The following is a 21,487-nucleotide window of genomic DNA, read 5'->3' as shown; positions in this document are numbered from 1 at the left end:
TGAGGGTGCCTGGCACAGTAACCACATGGTGGGGTTAGGAGAGCTGCCTCCAGGCTCTGCCACCGACAAAGTTTTATTTTTAAGAACTCTCTTTTTCACTTTTAATGGTGAAGGTTTCCTTGGTATAGAGCTTGGATTTTCCTGTTGCTGGCATTACTGGCTAGCGAGGAGGTTGTTATGGAAAACAGCTGATAGTAAACCGAGCTGCTCCTTTTTTCCTTCCGCCCTCCACCAAAATCAACTGTTCTGGGAAAAACGGCCAGGATTCTTTTAAAGACATTATAGCCAACATTTTCCAGACTGTTTTTGCATATCAAGATGAACACCTACAGAGATATACATGCTTACCCAGACGTTATGGGTGTGCTTTTCTTTGCAGAGATATATGATTTATATACACATATATATCATGCTCCCCATAAAGCCAGCCTGTACAGAGCAGATGTTTTACCCCGAACCCCCTCCTTTTGCCGCCGCATCCACAGCCATCTGGGGAAGGGGTGCGGGGCTCCATCGCTGCTCCCCGGCACCCCACGGGCGCCTCTAATTTCACCAGGGGCATCCCCCGCGTTGCAGGGGGGGTGCGGAGGGCCAGCTGCCCACCCCCGGCGCCCCGCGCAGGGGCGCAGCCCCCCCGTCCCGGCCGCGCCGCGCTCCCCCGGGCGTGCGCGGAGCGGTGCGCGCAGATAGCGGCGGGAGCGCAGGGTGCGCGCCGCGGGGAGCGAACAGCAGATTGCGGGCAGCCAATGGCGAGGGCAGGCCGAGGTGGCACCAAATTTCCCGCAGCCAATTGGCTGGCGAGGCGGAGGGGAAAAAAAAAAAAAAGAAAAAAAAAAGAAAAGAAAAAAAAAAAGAAAAAAAGCAGCCAGGCATCATGAGAGAGCCTGGCCCTCGCCATCCTCCTCTTCCTCAGCATCCTTCCTCCCGCCCCCCGGCCCGCCCCGCCTCCCCTCCCGGGTACGCCGAGAGCCGGGCCCCCGCCGCGACTCGCCGCCCTCCGTGCTGACCCCGCGCATCCCGACTGCGGGCAGGGGGTCACCGGGACGCCGGGGCGCAGAAAGTCCGGCCCCGCCAGCCGCCGAGCGAGCAACCCCGCTTAAAAACCTCCGCGCCCGCCTCCCCGGGCCGCACAGCTCGCCGGGCGAGGGGCCGACAAGAACCAGCCTCCCCCCGCCGCCACCGCCGGGGACTTGCGCGCCCGCATACCGCCGCCGAGGAGCAGAGACAGGGCCGCCCCATGCCTGCGCACTTGCTGCAGGAGGAGGTGAGCGGGGGGCTGCCGGCGGGCCGGGGGGTGTGGGTGCTTTGTCTTCCCCTCGCTCCATCCTCCATCTCTGCGGCTCCGGCAGCGCGGCGCTGCTGCTCTCTTGGGGAAAAAGGGTCTGGGCATCCACGCGTGTCCATGCACACACATACGCACACATATGTGTGTGCGTATGCCCTCTCTGTGCCGCATCTCAGTCATCAGGCAAGTCATTCACTGCTAACTTAAGACATCACCCAAGCCCCAGGGGGGGACCATAATTGAAGTGGGGATCTCCGCTGCTGCGATTATCTCCGCAGAGCCTATGCCCTCGGATAGACTGAGCATGAAATACAGCTTCCTCTTAAAAACATCCATCTAAGCATGCTGGTAAGGGCTGTTCAGGAAGGTCTTCTGTGCCGAAAAGTCATGGGGTTTTTGGTAATGCTCAGACTGTGATTTTTTTAGGGTTTTTGTTTTGTTTTGGGTTTTTTTGTGTTTTGTTGCTGTTTTTCTTTGTGTGTTTTTTGGGTGGTTTTTTTTTTGTGTGTGTGTGTGGTTTGTTTTTTTTTTAATAAGAAAGGGCTTTCACTTACAGCGTTTTTAAGGCAAATGTTGCAGCAGGGAGTGTCTCTAGGACAGACACAAGGTGAAAGTGGCCAGCTGCCCAGATGAAATGAATGACTGTGTCTGCATTGCCTGAGCCAAGCAAACATACAATAGGGAGACTGCCCATTTTTGGCATAAGAAGGTCTGAATAACAACCTGTAGAGATTTTATTTTTGTGCCTTCTGGCAGCCACCCTTTGCCCAAGGGGAGGCAGAGGCTTGATTCTGGTATTCATGCTCTCACCTTGTCATATTTCCCAGTTCTACCTATGCTGAGGTGTAAAGGTAAATCACAGCCCTGCTCTCTTGCCTGTTGCCAGCATATGGGGTCTCCCCTGGTCCTTTGTGCAGGTGCTTTGACCTTCCAAGGATGCTGTGATGTAAAGAACTTTACTCCTCTCCTCACCTGAAACAGATGCCAAGGGCAGTGTGCTTAGACCACATTTCATGGTCTTGATGTGTATTTTGGGGCATATCCTGGAGGCTGGAAAGAAACTTGTCCCTGGCTCACGTTGGGCATATTCAAATATACTGGACTCAAGAACGAGTGCCCTGTGGCCCTTAGGCTGAACCCAGCATGGGAGCCTTTGAGCTGCAGTTGGTTGTATAAGCTGGATGCATGCCAGGATCACCTATGGCATGTTCAATGCTGGTAGAGTGGTGGGGGTGGTGATGGGGGAACACATCTGTTCTGCAGATGAGAGCTGCAAAGTCATTCAGAAATGATGGAGAGCTCATGAAAATGATTTAGTTGGCTTCCTCCTCAGCTCTAGACCTCATATCAATCCCCACCCCGTTTTTCTCAGTAGGAGCCACTATGGCCATGAAGGGGTAAAAATTGTCCTCCTTTCCTCCTCATTTCCCTGGTCTCCAGCTAAATATCTGCCCACTCTCCCTCCCTCTTCCCCCCATGCTCTCCTCACCAAGTCTGCAATAGTGGAGCCGACTTTCACAGCTGATTTAAAGCCCTTTTGATTTAAGGTTAGTTTACATGTTAGAAATAACCAGTTTGATTTTATCAGTGTAATTCCAGCAGCATAGGTATGCTGGTAAATTTCCCCATGCAGCTACTACAAGTCTGGAAGAAGAGGTTTTTTTCATCTCTGCTGTTTCCTTTGTGGTCTCCCTCCTCCTCCTGTGCCCCTGTGCAACTTTGACAGTGACATAAGCTATCGTGGAGGAGAAAAATGCAGCTCCAACCCCACATTCTTACTCTGGAAGCAGCATGTCCATATGGGGAGCGCTACCCGTCTAATTATACCACCAGATCTCTGTTGGAAATTTTTCCTGCATAGACAAGCCTTAGGTCTTTTTGGTAGATTGTCTTCCAGCCAAGGAAGAAAATTTTGCCTTCCTGACAAAATGCCAGATCAGAATATCTTGACACTCTGGAATGGCAGGACTTTTCCTTGCCTAATCTCTGCATTAAAAGACATTTCTCATGGCTCTTCTTTTGGGGGAATTGCTTCTAAATTCTCCAGCAGCTCAGAGTATCGTTAATTAGGAAAGCAGGCAGAGACAGCTCATAGCTGGGGTGCAGAGAAGCCTATAGCCGGTCTCGAGCTCAGCAGCTGCCTGGGTTCAGTGAAAGCAGCAGGATGCTTCATGTTCAGTTTTTTCCTTTCTAACCTTTGATTCCAGAAGGAAAAACTTAGATAGCTCCCTCTGTAGAGATAATTTTATTTCCCAAACCATGGGGAATCTGTCAGCTTTGCCAGCTCCTCCCCGTAGGAAGGTATGTCTGTAACTCTCTAGTTTCTACCCTTGGGAAAGGGAGGAGTTGGGGTGGCCACGTAAGCTGCTTGGACTGATTTTAATGCCTCCTTGAGGAAACTAGGCCATGGCAGGACGATGGTCTTTTATGAATCCCAGGTACCTGGGTGGGAATCTGGTGTTAATTCAAGAGAGATTTCTAGTGGGGAAGGAACTTTCCTGGCTTGGCCATGCTTCCTCCCTTGGTCCCGGCTCTGCCATTCCTGCCGCTGACCGTTAGTGCCTCTTTGCAGATGGGGGCAGCGGTGGGGGCAGTGGAGGGACGTGTCCTTTGGGCAGGTTCCCGACCAGTGAGGAGATGAGGGCAGCATGCCCTCCCACCACTCACATCCCACGTGCTGGGCACCCCCATGTCGAACCCAGTCGGGCACTTGGGCTTGGTCCTGACAAAGGGTTGTGAGCACCAGCAAGCACGTGGCTGTCATGATGGAGATGGAAATCGGTGATTCAGGGTTCAGTGACCTGTCTCATTAGGGTCAGTCCTGCCTGCTCCTTTCGTCATGCATGCCTGATGGGGCAGGCTGTCACTCAGCCAGGACAAACAAGCGTGTGCAGAGGGAATGTTGTGTCACAGTTACAGGAGGGAGCCACGCTGAGACAACCTGCTGCTTAATACTTCCTCTGCTTGCTGGTGGCCTCAGCTTAGAGGATTGTCTTCCCGTGCCTCAGTTTACCTGTAAGTGGAAAGAGGAGAGGGATAAGAGGCTTAGCAGCAGCCATGAGATAGGATGTCTAACTGGAAGCACACCACTTAACTGCTTCCATCTGCTGATCTCCAAGTGTATTGGTCTTGCCATGTCCCAGCCTGGAAGGTGAGGCAGGGGGAGTTGAAGCACCCCAGAGGAATCCCCCTATGGATCTTCCTGATGCTCCTCCAGCGATCCCTAGTGGGGTGACACAAAGAGCCAGGATATCAGGAGCAGCACAATTATTTATTATAAAACTGAGTTTCAGACTGTATTTCTCTCCCACCTCTTTGTTCATTCACAGGATTTCCTTTATTGTTGTCTGCTTATGCACAAGCCCAGACTACAAGCCCACCTAAAAATGCCTACTAATAAAACTGAAAGAAAAAGAAAATCCTTGCAGCTTGCAAATGATATCACCAAAGCCACCAGTGGAAAAAAAGAGTGTTTTCCAAGTGTTAACTTTGTGCATCCTGTCCACCATTCACCCCCTCTCCCCGGAAAGATCAGGCCCTCTCCATTCCAGGCTATGACTCCATGGGGCCAGAACAGGCTCTTCTTGGTGCCAAGGGCTCAGCCTGCCAGGGAAACTGCAGGCTGCAGGTCTTGGTACTGCCAGCCTAACTGTTTGTGTTTCAATTCCCTGCATTGGTAACCACCAACTTCTTGGTTTTTTTTCCCTTTTTCTTTTCTTGAAAATATTCGTTGCTGCCTCTCCAAGGAGTTCTCCTCCACTTCCAGCACCACCACGGTTGGCACCGTCACCTCCCGGGTGACCAGGAATGGGGATGCCGTCATGGAGAAGGACTTACCCAATCACGAGGACTTGGCAGGAGACCGGGGCATGATAGACGATATCTTTGATGAGACCTACCGGGAGAAGGAGGGCCCCAAGCCCCCCATGCGATACGTCTGGAGGAATATCATCCTCATGAGCCTGCTGCATCTAGGGGCCCTGTTCGGGTTGACGCTGATACCTTCTGCAAAGATCCAGACGTTGGCATGGGGTAAGCACTTTTTTCCACTTGTTTCCTGGCATCTGCAAACCCATTTGTTGGGTGATACTCTTTTTCCTCCAGGCCCACCAGGAGAAAGAAGGAAGCGAAGGTCTTCTGTTAGAAGAAGCCACTCGGCCAGCTTCATAGCAAGCTGTGGGAGGGTTTGGTAGTGTGAGGGAAGGATTTGGCAGGGGACTGCTTGGCTGCCTGAAAAGGAAACTTGATTCACAGGCATTATTAGGCTTGGAAGTAGCCCACATCTGAATGTGCAGCCACTTCAGGGATGGAGCACAGAAAATGTTTGATGGAGTACTGTGGCAGGCCCAGAAAGTCGGGAAGAAGGAGCACTTGAAGGGGTGGCTGGGGAGGCAAGGTAAAGGGCCTGACTTTTCTGCCCAAAGAGAAGAAACATTCCTATCCTTAACAATCCTGCAGAGCCTCCATGTGTGTGTGAAGGGAAAGAGACAAAATTCAGTTGTGCTGAAGATAAGAGTAAAGAGTTAAGTCTGAAGCTCAAGTCTTTCATCATTCTTACAAAAGCACAGATTAGCCCCCATCATCCCGGAACTAAGCCTGACAACTTTCAAAAAATAAATAAGCATCTCTCCAGGCAGCAAATTCCAATGAAAAGCACAACCCAGCAGAAGGTAGCTAGGCGAAGGTCCCCTTTCTCGGAGACCTTGCCCTGGGTAGGAACCAAACTTCTCCTTTGACTGCTCGACAGAGAGCTGGGCGCGGGGCCCAGGCTGCAGGGGAGCCTCGCTCTCCAGGAGCTTTGTGTGAGCTCCTGGAAGAGTCAAGAAGCCAAATGGCTCCCAGTGGGGAGATGGAGAGATTGCATCCAGCTCCTGCCTTCCTGTGAAACAGAGCGACAGAAAGTCTAATTGAGACCTGCTGGCATGGCTTTTGGTTTCAGCAGTGCTCCTGTGAAGTGCTTATCTGGGATCAGGGTCCTGGCCAGCCCAGCTGTGGACAGGCCCTGGGGATATCCACCTGGTCTGTCACACTCTCAAAGTCTGCTCCCCCAATGGCTGTGAGCAACAAGGATCACAGCTGGACTGGGAAAGAGATGATTCATTCCCCAGGTGACCAGACTGGCTCTTTCCTGGATCACCTCAGCTTCTCACAAGCAGAGGCCTGAGGGATAAGCATCACTGGAGGCCACTGGACTCGTTCAGAGCCCGGCTACAGCATCTGCAAAAGCAGAGGCACTGATGTGTTCCCTGTGCAGCCAGTGTGGCCTTTCAAGGGGCTGATATGAATGATTTGCTGGGCCTTTCCCTTGTGAAAAACTAATAGGCTGCACTCTTCCCGGGGTGGAAGGGCTGGGCAGAACATGCAGCCTCAGCATGACCTTGAAGGGGCATTTCGGGGCTCTCGGTCCTGCTCTGTGAGTCCCATCCCTGGGCTGTCAGCTGTCAGCTCAGCAGAAGCTGCTGCCTTCTCTCACTCACTTTACTGAGAGCCTGTGTCCTCCAACCCCAGCCAAATATCCTCAGGGCACTGGGGCAAGGAGGAGGGAAAAGGTGAGTTGGATTTACTGTTTTCATTTCAAGCTGCTGAGATGCACTGTGATTTCCAAATCCATCCAACCCTTCTCCCTTGAGCTTCCCTGCAGTACTTAAGTGAGCTCAAGCATCTTGATCCAGAAGGTTAATGCTGCTTTGCATTCTGCTAACCCCCGCGTTACCCTAAAATGGTCTCTGAGGCAATGTTTTTGCAACCACATGCCTGAGATGTCTGTATGGCATCCCATGGCATTTCGTGGGAATCTGCCTTGCTCTTTACCTGATGCCAGCCCCTCCTGCTCCCCTCCCTCAGTCAGCTCTGATGCTGAAGTGCCAAGTTGCTCTCCTGCCACAGTGAGGCACTGTGAAATTCCTCGGTGGCTTCTGCAGTGACAGATTCTCTGGGAATGGGAAAAGGACAGGGAGTTTGGGGGAACTGTACTGGCTTGGACTGACTGAAGTTCCATCCTGCCTTACCAAAGCTGGAGTAGCTCCACAGAGCTCCCTGTCCTGCATCCCTGGCACTTGGTTTGAGAAGGGACCACCCTTCCCTGCACCCTGCAGGCAAGCCAGAGCTTTCTCCTATGGTCCGTTCTCCTCCAGCACTAACTGGAGCTGGCATAGTCTGATCCTCCACAGGCCTGGCTTCTCAAAAAAGCTCCTTGCTCCTTGCATTGCCCTTTTCTCAGCTCATACTTTTCTTTAGCACATACAAGGCAACTGTGGCTGCCATCTCAGTGATGTGCTGTCATGTTCCCAGCACCCTCTGGTAGCAAGGAGAGGACTACAGTTCCCATTTTATGCACAAGGACAAAGCAGCAGAGACTTAGTTTGCTCCCAGCAATACACCATGGGCTCATGGCAGAGCAGCTCTCCTAGTGGGCTTTTTGCTTGTTTCTTTGTTTGTTTTTCAGATCGTTCCTTCCTTAGGCTGTGTATATAAAATATAAAATTAACATGGCCCTAGATGTTCTCTGCTGTGACACTACAGGCAGCTGTGGTGCCTCATAGCTGATCTGCCTTCTGTATTTTATTATAAGGAGCAAACCACTGCTTACACCCTCTTCATCCAGGCCACCATCTCCTTGATGTTCCTGCCCCTCTGAAACCAGTTATATTGGTGACTGTGTCCTCTTTTGTTTTCATTTCTCTGTGTGCTAATTCCTCTTTGTCTCTCAAGCTCTCCAGCCCTGCCTTCATCATTGTTTGCTGTTCTGCACTGCTGTGTGCATTGTATCCCCTGATCTCTTTCTGGTACAGAGCTTCCCAGAACAAGCTGGGGTTGTTGATCAGGTGAGAGCTCACCATAAAAAGAGCTCTCCAAGCCCTTCCAGCACTATGGCTTTCCAGCCAGCTCCCCTTTTATTTGCTGTCTTCTCCACTGTACTTGATAAAGTATTGCACGGCCTTTTCAGGGATCAAGGGCAGATTTCAAGCCATTTGCCAAACACCGTGGAGACTGCATCTGTAAGGGCAGGATGCAAAGGTGATTGGCAGTTTCTTCTTTAGCTGCTCTGAGCCTCCCTGGAAACATGATTTGCAGGTTGTCTTCTTGGCCCTCAGGTGCAGCAGACCAATTATATTTGTGTTAACCTCTGTTGCCCTGGCCAGCAATGTCTATAGAACAGTGACAGTTCCTTCTGATGTGGTGCTCTGACAGTGCAGTGCCAGCAGTGGCAGCAACAGGGGTTAATACATTTTTTTTGTTGCTGATTTGGACCAAGGAGAATCTTGCTGGATAATTTAGGCAATTTTGACAGCCTGAAAATCTCAGCCAGTACTACCCCCAGGGATGTGTCCAGCAAAATGTTTACACATGTTTTTTGTCACTTTGCCCATCAAGACTACTGTTGGCAACACTTCACCACTTAGTGTCCTCTCCAGGCTTAACTAGCAGGTGGTGTGCTTCTCTGAGCGTGGAGGGGAAGTTCTGATTTTGCCAGATAGGGAAGTTAGGTTTTAGCAACAGTAGCTCCTATTGTTCCTCCTAAACACTGTCCCACGTACAGAGCCCACACACATTTTCTTGCTCTTGGTATCTTTCTCCTGAGAGTAGCATGACCCACCTGGCTAGCAGGGCTGGGAGGCAAGGAGAGAATAGTCTAAAGCTGTAGTTTTCCCTTGCACTGAGCAGAAGTCCGAGGAAACTTGCTGGAGCAGGGACACCTCTTCATGTAAACATCTTTGGTGTTGACTGCAGGTAACAATGTCTTTAGCACATTCCTGGCTTCCCATCATAATGTGAGGTCTGAATCAGGGCCCTGAAAACTTAAAGACTAGCGAGTCATATAGACATGACTGAATCCAGAATGTTTTGGGTTTAATTTTTGGAGCACTGAGTGCATGCATCACATGCTGGTGGTCATGATTCTTTGTATTCCAGTTGAATGGGTCATTGGGAGCATCACCTGTGAACTGACAATCTTTTGGACTTGGGTACTTCAAAGCATGGTGTGAAAAATGACCTTGAACCCTCAGCTGATAGTCCCTAAATCTTTCAGTCTGGGGCATCTTCACAAGGCACCTAAGAAAATCTGTGGTACTTTATTTCAACTTCTCTATACCTTTCCAATTTCATTCTGAGTGGATGATCTTGGAAGAGCTTTTCTTCTTCCTTCCCCGTGTGATGCTCCTTCCTTGGATATGCAGTGATCATCATTGTACCTGTTCGCAGTGATGAACTCACTGAATCATTAGGGTGGTGGATTTTTCTGTTTTCCAACAGGCTTTTCAATGTTATTGTCCATATCCTGTCACTGTCACAACATCTCTTAGGTATGTCTGATGGAGCTAATAGCCTCCAAGTAGTGTTTGGGTTTCTGTGGAGTTAGGTGCCATGTATGCATAGACTGAGAATCAGCTCCTTTCCCACAGAAAGATAAATTACAGCTGCTATATATGAGGAAGAGACAAGGCAGCACAGGTTTATAATTAGAGAGTTGTGTCCATTTTAGTGATCTGGGATGCAGCCCCAAGAGAAGTCAACATAAGCTGCTGAAGTTAATGGGCTCTGGATGAGGATCGTGACTGTTTTGTGCAAGGGCACCCAAAAGCAGTGGTTATACTTCCAAATTTTTAACAAAAGCTACTCGAAAGCAAATACTGGGTTGTGTGGTTTCTGGGTCTGTCAGTGTTCCCGCCATGTCTCTTTTATGATTCCTTGTGCTTCTCATATGTCTTTGTTACTGGTGTCATCTTTTCCTGAGGGGCTGAGAATTGCTTGTATAAAAGAGATACAGATGAGATTCCTTTTTGAAAAGCTTAAATACCACAGTCCTCAGCCAGAGTCATCTTCGGGGAGATGACTCTCTTCCTTCTCTTTTACCAAAAAATTCCTAGTCAGCCTGTGAGGATTCACTAGAGAGGGAAGCCTGAACTCGGGCCCTGTACTCACCTAACTTGGATTTTACTTTCTAGTGCCATTGAAGATCATGAAAGATTGCATAGTGCTTTTCTGTCCTCAGAGCACCATTAACTCATGCCTGCTTGCCCCACAGTGCAGAGCTGGGCTCTTAACCCAGCAAGTTGCCTCTACATCCTTGATCCAATATCCATGGCAACCTTCTCTGTAGAGGTTGGAGGTTAAATGCAGACTCCTAGATGCTGCTCTCAGCTCTGCCATGAACTGCTTGTCACCCTTCAAAATCTATCTCAGCTACTGAGGTGTGTACCATGGGTGTGAAGTTGCGCAGAGCTGCTTATGTTGAAGGGAGAATGGTGGTATGTCACACCTCTTCTGCTAGTAGGAAGTGTCTGAAACATCCAGGAGTGGGGTTTGTTGTTCTTGCAGTGTCTGAGGCCAGAAAGGTTCTGCAAATCAGTTGTATGTTAGGTTCTTTTTCAAGGTTTGCTCTTCTGCATGAATCTGTGGGGAGTGACTGGTTTAAAATGAGACTTAAAAATCTAGAACCAATGGGGAACTGGTCATGAGCTAGTTTATAAGTTTCAAGTCAGTATCGTGGGGTTGGATGAGACCTTCAAGCTGTCCAGCATAAGTACTTTTCTGTCAGTAAGGCCAAAGGGAGACCTTAAAAAAACACCTTGCTCCAGCATCCCTCCCTTCTCCCCTTCCTGGCCTGGCCAGATTTCTGCTTTGCTCAGCTCCATTGTCTCTTGCAAAAGCTGGATCCTGCTGCATTTGCATGCCTTTTCATCCCTCTTCATGCCCTATAAATCAGCTATGACCAGTGACCGCTTGGCTCCTCTGAGAGACTGCAGAGGTGCTGGGAGACACAAGGCAGAGGTGTGCTGGTCTGAGGCTTGGCAGCAGGTGGGGAAGCCAAGGGAAAAGTTAGGGATGGGAAGTCACAGCCGGATCAGCCGACAGGAAAGGTCACTGTGATACAGCAGGATGGGAGTGAGGAGGGTTCATGCAACTTTAGGGGTTTAGAGGAGGATGTTAAATCAGCAGAGGCCAGCTTTTAGTGGATAAGAAATTAGGTTTGGAATGTACAAAAACAAAAAGGAGGTGACAGAAGGAAGAGGGAGTAAGAGATAGTAGGAAATAAAGTGTGGGTTATTTGAATGAAAGAACAGGGCGACAATGCCTTGCATGTCTCAGGTCTCTGATTCCAGACAAGTTCCTGGCAGAGCATCTATTTTTCTGGGGTCAACATAAGGTTGATTAGAGCCATTTGCCTCGACTGAATGGTATTGTCAAGCATACCAGTGATTCCTATCTGCCGGAGTTCCTGACTCTTCCTTCCTACAGAAAGAGTTAATTTTCAGATCAAATTTTCTCCTTATCCTTAGCTTCCGAGTGTATTGCTGCTATGACCCTATCAGGGCTTTTTCTCCATTTTAGCTCTATAACCAGATGCTGGAACCCAGGTTAAATTCCAGAGGTCCCAGGAGGACATGTGTGAACACACAGACCAGGGCAGACCTGAACACATGATCCAGAGGGAAAGGGATGTGATTTTTTACTATCAGAGGAGCAAGGAATTCCTTCTGACCTATGTGGAGAGGGAATGCATGAAGCAGCCTGGAAGCTCAACTGGGCCCAGCAGCATATGCCTCTGCCTTGGGCATGACTTGCAATGAATTGCTGGCATTGAAGTTTCCTTCTGTAAATGGTGCAGAGCAATAAAAAGGCAGGCCTTCCCCTGGAGCTGTATAAGCTGCTCACCCATGGGGAGCACAGACTGGGGCAACTTTGCTGCGGGGCAACTTTTCTGCAGGCCAACTTGCTCTAACTGCTCCAACACTTTATGTTCTTCTCCAGGTGTCCTGTGTTTCGTGTTGAGTGCTCTGGGAATAACAGCTGGATCTCACCGCCTCTGGAGCCATCGGTCCTACAAAGCCACGCTGCCCCTGCGGATCTTCTTGACTATTGTAAACTCCATGGCCTTCCAGGTAAGCACCTCCTCAGTGTGCCGCTGGTCCTCAGAAGGAAGTGCTCCCCTGAATCCCTGTCTCAGAGACCAGGCACAAGCTGATGGAGAAGTTCCTCCCTCCTACTGCCTCTTATTAGGAAACAACCAGCCCTTTCCATCTAACACTGTGATGCTAGAGTCCTTCTTATCTTCACCTTCTCTCATCAGAGGGTGACTGAGACAAACTGGGTGAGGAAAGGACTGTTGGCGAAGACCTGGGTAGGAAAGCTCTCCAAAGCAGGAATGTACCCTTCCCTCGAGGTGTGGTCTCCTACTTGCTTCAGGTCCTGTGAAAGAGGCGTGGAAGTGCAAAGTGCTCTCCTGGCATTCCAGTTGCCTCACATTCCTCTTGCTGCATGGCTGATAGGGCGGGGGGGGACACCTGCACAGCCCAGGGAGGCAGGCTGTGGAACTTGTTGCTGCAGAAGGACCAAGAACTTGTTGAGATTATGCAGTTAGGGGGATGCTTCTCTGGTTCGGAAGAGTGATGCTTAGGAATAACCCAGTTATAAGTCACACCATTGGCTACCAGAGAGTCATCCCAGGTCAGTGATGTTTCTAGGAGAGGAGGTCTGAGCCCATTCAGAGCAGCCCAAGTGATAAGCACCTCAGGGTATTGCCTAACCACTCGTGAGAGCACTGCACAGTCCACAGTGCAGACAAACCAGGAAGTCCTTAGGAATTGTGGAGAGTAGCAGAGATATCCCTTTAGAAGTCACAGTGAAAACCCAGGTTAGCATGGCAAAAAATTCTGGCGGTCTCTCGGATTTGCTGCTGTGAGGCAGCTCTAATGACATTCCATCATTCAACTGTACTTGAAGGGACTTCATACAGGCTTGCTCATGTGTAGGAGGTACCTTGGAGGGTGGCAAGGTGCAGCACTTACTGCTACAAGAAGGTGAACAGAAAAGTACCAGTGCTGTGCCCATAGGTAATTCTCCAGCTTAAATATGGGGGAAGGGTAAAGCCCAAGTGGACCAGGTATTTTAGAGGCATTATCTTCTTCCCCCCTCTCCCCCTCCTGGTGTAGCCATAGATGACACTGACATGTGATCAGAACAGGATGGGGATGGGCTTTTTCAGCATTGGAAAACTTTCTAAAACACCATTCACTTTCCTGTTGTCTGTTAGTACCAAACCAGAATCTTTCATGGGGAAGAGGCAGGACCAAGCTGATGATTCCAGCTACTGGTCCAGCACTCAGCAAGGGAATGGGATGGTTTGCTGTGTGTTGGCTAGTCCCATACAATGACCATCTTTCACAGGGTTATAGGGCAGAGGGGGAAAGAATTTGCTGAGCTATTGTTGTAGGGGATAGTAATAGACAAAGATGAGAGACAGACAGATATTTCAGCTTCAATAGGAACTAATCCAAAGTTTTGCTGAAAATTCAGTACCATTCCCTATGGATGTATTTTTTTAATAGTTACTTTCAATGAGATCAAGAGAAGGTTTATTTTCAACTTCAACTTATCTCATTCCTGTTAGTGGCAGCAGCTCTAAGATGAGACTGGTAACTTTTAAGGCCAGAGAAGACTATAGATTATCTTATGTGAGTCCTCCAGAAAATGCCTGTTTGTTGTTCAAAGACCTGTGGCTTGTGATTGCAGAGAATTTTGGAATTCTGCCCTTAGTTGTCTCTTCCACCTCCAAGACTAGGCAACTGCAGCACAGCAGAAGCTCTCCTGGTTATAGTCTGCAGCTGGAAAGGAGGCATTCTCCTATGCTCCTATGCTCTGCTTGCTGGCCTCAGAAAGCCACGGTTTTCAGACAGTGTTGCAGTTAGAGGTGGTTCCAAAATAAGATCTGTAGAAAAGCTAAAGTTTGGGTCAAGATATTGACTTTTCATCTTTGAGACCCCTGATTTGTATTTGTGCACAGGGTGTGGGGGTTGGGATGGTACCACGTTCCAGCTGCATGGTCTCTTTCCAAAACTGTGCCTCCTGCCTCCAACAAAAGGATTTCCAGGAGACAGAGAAAGCCTCTTCAGATGTGCAAACGAAAGCTGTCTGTCTGCCTTCAGACTGTGCTTTCTCATGTTACATGATGCTGTGTAGGGTCTGGAATGTGAAAAAGACTTTGGGTCACAGGTGAAACATTTCCAGTATGAGTAGTGGTTGTGTTTCTCTGTTTACTAGATAGAGAAGGCTGCTGGGCCACCCTCTTCTGAGAGAATGCTGAGTGACCAAGCTCTGGGTAACATCAGTGAGAGCTGGTGGTACAGGGAGGTGCTCAGGATTTGACTGGAAGGAAGGGAGCAGCTCCCAGTATTACTGAGAGTTGAATCTTGGCCCATGTCTGTCATTGCTTTATTGCATGGCCTGCAGGTAAATCACTTTATCTCAGTTGAAGGAGGAGTGGTTACAGCACTTGAGAGGGACTTGAGGAGTTGTGTCTCTGCTACAGGCTCCCTGTGTGGATAAGTCACTTGGTCTTTCCAGGCAAGAAATCAGGACGATTATGCCATTTCCCTGCCTTCAAAGTGTTTTGAGGAAAAGTCCTATGTACTTAGGATATTAAGGAGCCTCTTGTGTAACACAGGCATAGCTGTCATTGAAATGGTGTGTTTATTCTATTTCTAAAGAGGGGCCTTTGTTTTAAGACTCTTTGATTTCCAAAGGAAAAAAAAAATCACTAAAAAACTCAGCCCCAAGTTAAACAAATGTATCTGATTTGGCAATCCCAGGAAAAGCAAGGCAGGCTGACCCATGTAAAATGTCAGAGCGAAGGAAAGGGACAGATTGATCAATCCCAGCTGGCACCATGTAGGGATGGGGACAAGTGACCAACAAGAGCCTAGCATGTGAGGGAGAAGCACCACCTGATCAATGAGGGCTGGCTATTGCAGGGTGGGGGAACAGGCTGATTAATCAGAGCCTGTGATGCTGTAGAGGTTGTGCAAACCAAAGCCTAAAGTTAACCGAATTAAAAAAAAACAGAAAAGGTGGCTCACCAGCAAAGCAGATTTCAAAGAAAATTGAAGTGGTCAAGCAAGGAAGAGCCAGCCTCTCTTTTAAAAGCCAAAAACCCCAAACTTTAAAGAAAGATAAAATGATTGATATGAGTTCAGGTCAATGGGGTTTAGGAGTCTAAATGTTTTAGGCTCTTTTGTTAATTTGAGGGGAACATCTCCAGCCCTGTCCCTAAGTCTCCACTCCTGTTGCCTTGCAGAATGACATCTATGAGTGGGTCCGGGACCACCGTGTCCATCACAAGTTCTCTGAGACAGATGCAGACCCTCACAATGCCATGCGGGGCTTCTTCTTCTCCCACATCGGCTGGCTGCTGGTGCGCAAGCACCCGGATGTCATAGAGAAGGGCCAGAAGCTGGACCTGAGTGACATAAAGGCTGACAAAGTGGTGATGTTCCAGCGGAGGTGAGTGGTGGGGTCAGCCCCAGCACAGAACTGTATAGGATGGAGCAGGGACTCTGCAAATGGGCTGGGGACCCCAAGCACCTTTGATGGAACATGAGGGGATTGGGGGTATTGTGAAAAATGTAAGTCTTTGGTCTACCTAAGGCTTTGCTGTGGGATGAGCTGAGAGAACTGAGTTGGGCCTCTCCTATAAGAAGTACTGAGGACCTAGTGCTACCTCCAGCCCTCCCACACCTCCTTCTTGCCTGCTTGCCCTGTAGCATGTTGCCACCAGCAGTCTGAGCTTCCCACCGCAAAGCACCTCCATGCCTGTCTGCCCACAGCCCAGCTGATGCTTTGGTTGGCCTGGAGCCCGTCTGTGGGTGCCTCTGGATCATCCTTGGAGATGTTGTGGTGCACCTTCCAGGCCATGCCTGTACTCCTCTCCCATTAGTCTCCTGGAAATAGTGTGGTGAAAGAGAAGTTGAAAATGGGGACATGAGAGAGGCTGTTACTGGGAAGGACAGGCTTGATTCACTGGTGCCTCTTGGATGGGGTATCTCTCAGCTGTCTGGAGCTATACTGGGACTGATCCCTAAAGGAGGTGAATCTGTCACCAGGGCTGCAGAGATGAGAGACTGAACCCATATAGTAACCACCATCACTTGGGAGCTCCCTAGTTTGGTCCCGGATGAACGAAGCAAGGTTTATGATTTCCCTCCTTTTTGTGCCTGGATTTTTTTCTTGTGTGTCATCAGAGTGGTTCAGCTTCCTCTACTCCCATCCCTCTAGCGTGAGAGACACCACACACTTATCTGTTTGATGGTGCAAGTATCCCTTGCTTACACTTGTTGGTGTAATGTATTGGTAGGCGGGGCCAAGTCTGCAAGGAGGAGTTGTAGCACTGGGCCAGAGCTAGGGAAGGGACCTTCTCTGCAAAGCATGGGATTGCCTTTATGGGGACCAACATAGCTGAGAAGCAAAATGGCAGATGAGGTCAAACACAGCAGCTGGTGTCCAGACTCATGGTGATGAGGACATTGCTTTGTGCACACATGAGACTGAGACAGGGAGGGCAGAAGTTGAGTCCAAGTGATAAGACCCTGGAGATAAGTCTCCAGGAATGGCTTCTGCACATCCAGGGCAAATGATACAGGGCTCAGGGGTGAGGTGTTTCTGCATATGATTTCTCCTCCATAGCTGAGCATGAATCCTCCAAGGGGAGGACTGAACCAACTCTTCCTGTCCTGCCTCTGCCACTGAGCACTCTCCTCCTGGTCCCTTCCTTTCCAGATACTACAAGCCCTCGGTGGTGTTGCTGTGCTTCGTGATGCCCACTCTAGTGCCCTGGTACTTCTGGGATGAATCCATCATCATCAGCTTCTTCATTCCAACCATCCTGCGCTACGCCTTAGGGCTCAATGCCACTTGGCTAGTGAACAGTGCTGCTCACATGTTTGGCAACCGGCCGTATGATCAGTACATCAACCCACGGGAGAACCCCCTAGTCAGCCTGGGGGCTCTAGGTATGTTCAGTATCTGTCTCTTTTGCTGTGGGTAGACTGTAGAGTGGGGACTGCCCCTTTGGGCTACAGCTGCTTCTAAGAATTTCTGTGAATCCAGGTGTCCCCATTTCCCCCCACACCCTTCTCCTCCAGCCTTTGCATCTATCTAGGGGTGGCCAGTTGCAGGCTGGCCAGTGAGTACATAAGGGCAGTGGGGTTATCAGCTCCCACCAGCCTCTCTCCAGGCTGGAAAGGACTCAGCTACACTTAGCACCTCTTTATCTCAATTGCAATATTTTATTTACCCTGATCGAAGGTCTCTCTGCCCCATTCACGAGATTGAAAAATGTATGCTGTGGTCTCTGCTTATCTGTCTTAGATTTGTCAACTTGAAAAACAGCAGATGCGAATTTGGACATGTTTGCAGGGCAGCTGGTAATTTTGGGGGTATTTGAGGATTAGACAAGCCAGATCAACTCATGTGTTTCCCTGAAATTTTGAGGACTCAGAAAAGTACATCCCAGGGTCAGCATTTGCCCTGCTCTGTTCTCCCAAGCCCAAATCTTCAGCTGTTTTGCATCACTGTATGTCCCTGGGGCTGCACTGGTTTCCACCACTGAAGGATGTGCTCCTGGATTTTTGGTAGGGAGTGATTTGAATTGCAGAGACTCTTGGTTAGGAGCAGGACTCCAGCCAATGTCATTGAAGCACTGAAGCCAGCATTGACAATGTTCGGAGCAGAGGGTGGCTGACGGGGGTAGATTGCTTAGTGGAAGTCTGTCTGCATTACTCCCATCTGGAAACACCTTTTGTGTTTTGGCATTAGCACTGACAGTGTTGGAGTGTTGATTGGCCTGGCTTGTTGGGGACTTGCTGCAGGTCTAGCTGATAGCTCAGTACAAGAAGGTTTCTTGTGGTGACAGAGGAAAAGCCGTTAGGATTCCCCTGGTGTTTTGGTGCAGTCAGTGAGCCAGAGCCTTTCTCAGTTCCTTGTCACATGCTCTTTTTCCTCTAAAACACCATAGGTTCTCTATGACTGTCATTGCCTCATCTGCGCCAGCCTGGGCATGCTGGAACATGCCCAAATGAGACAGGGTAGATTGTAGAGAGGTGAAATTGTGCTGAGTGGAGAAAGGAACCTGGATTCAATTCAGAGTCTGTTTCAGGAATGCGGTGCTTTGGGCCAAGAGAAAAGGGGGTCATCATCTATAGCTCTGCAATATCCTCTGCCTGGTCATGTTTTGCAGGAGAAGGCTTCCATAACTACCACCACACCTTCCCCTATGACTACTCCACAAGTGAGTTTGGCTGGCGCTTCAACTTAACCACAGCCTTCATTGACCTCATGTGCCTACTGGGGCTGGCCAGTGATCGCAAGAGAGTCTCCAAGGAGGTCATCTTGGCTCGGAAAATGCGGACTGGAGATGGAAGTCACAAGAGTGGCTGAGTTCCCGCTTCCCTTCACGCACACATCCACACCTGTCCTTCCTCCTTTTTTCTCCCTTCCTGACCCCTCCAAATACGCTGGACAAAGGTTTAATGTTCTGTTTACTAACTACTGAATAATGTTACCAGTTTGCTTAATTACTGATGAGTTTTAACCCCCCTCCCACGCTGTGTTTTATGTGATGATCTAGGACTCTGCCTTTATAACGCAAGGCCACCCTCTTCCCTTCTCTCCTTTTCTGTTCTTTCTCTCTGGCCCCTCTAGCCCGTCTCCCACTTTACGTCCCCCCAGTCTCTCCCTAGCAGAGGAACTGATAGGAAGCAGCCCAGGGTGGCCCTTCACAGCTGGCTGTGTACCATGGAGTTAATGGAAGCCTGTACCAGCCAGCTGAAGAGCTGAGCCAAAGTCAGTGACCCTCTCCCCACCACCTTCCCCCCAAAACTCCTTTCTCTGTCCCTCGTCCTTTCTCAAGGGCTGCTGACAGACGTAGCATGGCTGAATTGCTCTCCCTGGGAAAAGCAGCCCTGTCCCTTCCCTTGCCTCAGAAAGAGAGTTGTCTCTTCCCAAGGTATCTGTTGGGAAGTGTTCTCTCCTCCTCCCCACTGCACAGCCTCTCTGGCTGGGGAGATGAGAGCCCCCAGTCTCTCACAGAGCCAGGCCTGCCAGAGGCCAGGAGGGTCTGGTGGCAGCAGTGGGCACTGGAGGGGGAGCCTTGGTGGCCGTATTACCTCCTCCCTCTGGCATCACAGCTTCCCTCCCTGCACTGCCCTCCATGCCTCATGCCACCAGGGACTGAAGGCGGAGCCTGGCTCTGAGCTCCATGGCCACTTTGGAGAGCCACAGCGAGGAGGGGGACAGACAGAGGGGTGTGCTGCCAGCTGCCCTGGGGCAGCACCAACCCAGACTGGTTTTGTTCACCAACAACGACAAGATTTTTGCTTGCAAATGGGACTTTTCCAAAATGGAAAGGGGGAAAAGGATGTAAACCAAAGCTCCACTGCTGAGTTAAGCTGCTTTATGTGCTGGAGGAGCCGGCTCCCCTCTGGGTGGCAGGTGGATGCCCTGGTGTCTGTGCCTGTCCTGCAGATCCACATCCTGAGCTGAGCGCAGGGGTGGGGCACAGGAGCACCTGTGGCATAGGGAGGGTGAGGGTGTCCACGGGAGTAGTCTCTCCCTCCACGTGGGCTCTGCTCGGTCAATTAACAAGTGCCTGAGAAAAACCAATGCAGGGCCAAGTAGCACAGAGGTGTCAAGGGAGTCGAGAGCACCAGTGCAAGGCACTGCTGCCAGCATGGGCCACCTCTGGTCTCTCCTGAGGGAGTGGGAAGGGAAGGAGAAAGCAGCTCCTCGTTTGTCCCTTAGCCTGACTCGCAGCCCCCTCAGCAAGCAATCTCACCACGTCATTTCTTTGCCCACAAGGCAGGCAGCAAGGCAGCTGAGCCTGCAGAAAGGTCAGTTGTATCACCGAGCTGATGTGGGCATACAGCTGGAGGGTGTGCTGTGGGAAAAAGTCCTTGTGGGTGTTGTTTCCTGCAAGTTGCAAAGACCACAGCTTGAGTTCAGATAGTGGGTTAGATTCTGGGCATCATGGCCCCGAGCCCCTCACTGGGCTGCACTTGCTTTTTTTGTCCCCTCTTAACTCCTTATTAGTATTAATTTTTATTATTATTATTAGTTGTAGCAATAGTATAATTTTTGTTGCTTAAATGCATCAAATTGAGCTGGAGGAAAGCACAGGAGGTGGCTGGAACGAGGTCATGTTGGAATGGGGTTTGCAGCATCTCCCTTATTCAGGCAGGCCAGGGAGGGCAGAGGCGGAGCAGATGCTAGGTTCCTCACATCACCTCTGCCACATAGCAGCCAGGTAAGCTTCACAGGAGCAAGTCTCTGCAGCTTTGCTTTCTTCTCCTGCTGTGAAACTTACCAGAAGCCACGACAGCTCTGCGATGCTCTCCTTAACAAGAGCATGCCTGTTACTGGGAAAAGAAGTCCTCTCCTTTCCCTTCCCTGCCACTGCCACAGCCTTTTTACTGCTTAGCAATGGCATCCTCCAAGGCTTTGAGCCATTAGGAGCCATGTGGTCTCAAACGGAGAGGTACAACAGGAAGGAACGGAGCAGTGAGCCCTGCAGCTCATGGTGTCAGGAGACAGCATCCTTTGTGCTGTGAGGCTCATGACTGCCTGGGGCAAAGGGGTTGTGGCTGGAATTGTATCCTACCATTAAAAAAGAAAAAGCCCTCAAAAACAACAACAAAAAAACCCAAAACAAACAGTGTTAGCTCTGTAGTTTCAGGCTGACTTTGCTGCAGTCTAAACCCCTCCGAACTCATGGAAAGTCTCCAGAGGATAAATTTGCTCCACCCAGTCATTGGAAAGGGGTGTGTGGTGGAGCGGATCAGGTGAGAATTATTTCCTTGCTCCTGGTGCCATTTACATGTTGTGTGGCATACCGTACAGTAGAGAAGCGTGCTGTGACATGTTGCAATAGTTCACATCCTCTCAGCAGAGAAGCAGGGTTTGACATCAAGGGTTCCTTTCAAATTTCAAGTGCTGATTTGGGTCCAGAATCTGGAATTAGGGTAGAAGATGAGGAGCGGTAACCAAACAGTCCTGGTGTTTGCCCAGTCGCTTTAAAGGTAGATTGGCAAATATCTCTGGGTGCCTTAAATCTTTCTTTAATATACATAGGAGTATTGACAGATATTTGCTGTTGTGGTTTTGTTTTTGTTTTGTTTTTCTGAATTATGAACATTTGAGGGGTTTCCTAATTATTTAATTGCCTACATTGAACTGTGGGTGCAGGTGATTTTGAATGTATTTGAGTTAGAATTTTTGTTAGATTAAGAAACAGATACAACACTTCAAGTAGAACTTTGTTTGAGATATATATATATATACACACAACTATAAATATATATATATATTTTTGGTGGCATGTTTGTATCCTGGACGCGTTGTCTGTATGTTTAGCTTAAATGAGTCTGAGAG

General features: G+C 49.6%; 1 protein-coding gene across 1 annotated transcript; it reads left to right on the top strand.

Moving 5' to 3' along the window:
• Window positions 1–469: 469 nt before the first annotated feature.
• Window positions 470–18,499, top strand: SCD (stearoyl-CoA desaturase; the record flags this gene model as incomplete). The annotated part of the gene is made up of 6 exons (XM_080347404.1): window positions 470–1,264; window positions 5,032–5,317; window positions 12,041–12,171; window positions 15,363–15,568; window positions 16,841–17,073; window positions 18,300–18,499. The coding sequence occupies exons 1-6, from the start codon at window positions 1,238–1,240 to the stop codon at window positions 18,497–18,499; spliced, it is 1,083 nt and encodes a 360-aa protein (XP_080203530.1). The 5' UTR covers window positions 470–1,237.
• Between the last annotated feature and the right edge of the window lie 2,988 nt (window positions 18,500–21,487).

The sequence above is a fragment of the Nesoenas mayeri genome (genome assembly GCF_963082525.1).
Source record: "Nesoenas mayeri genome assembly, chromosome: 7".
Lineage (NCBI taxonomy): Eukaryota > Metazoa > Chordata > Aves > Columbiformes > Columbidae > Nesoenas > Nesoenas mayeri.
The sequence above is the reverse complement of the archived record's forward strand: the minus strand, read 5'-3'. Positions and strand labels throughout refer to the sequence as shown.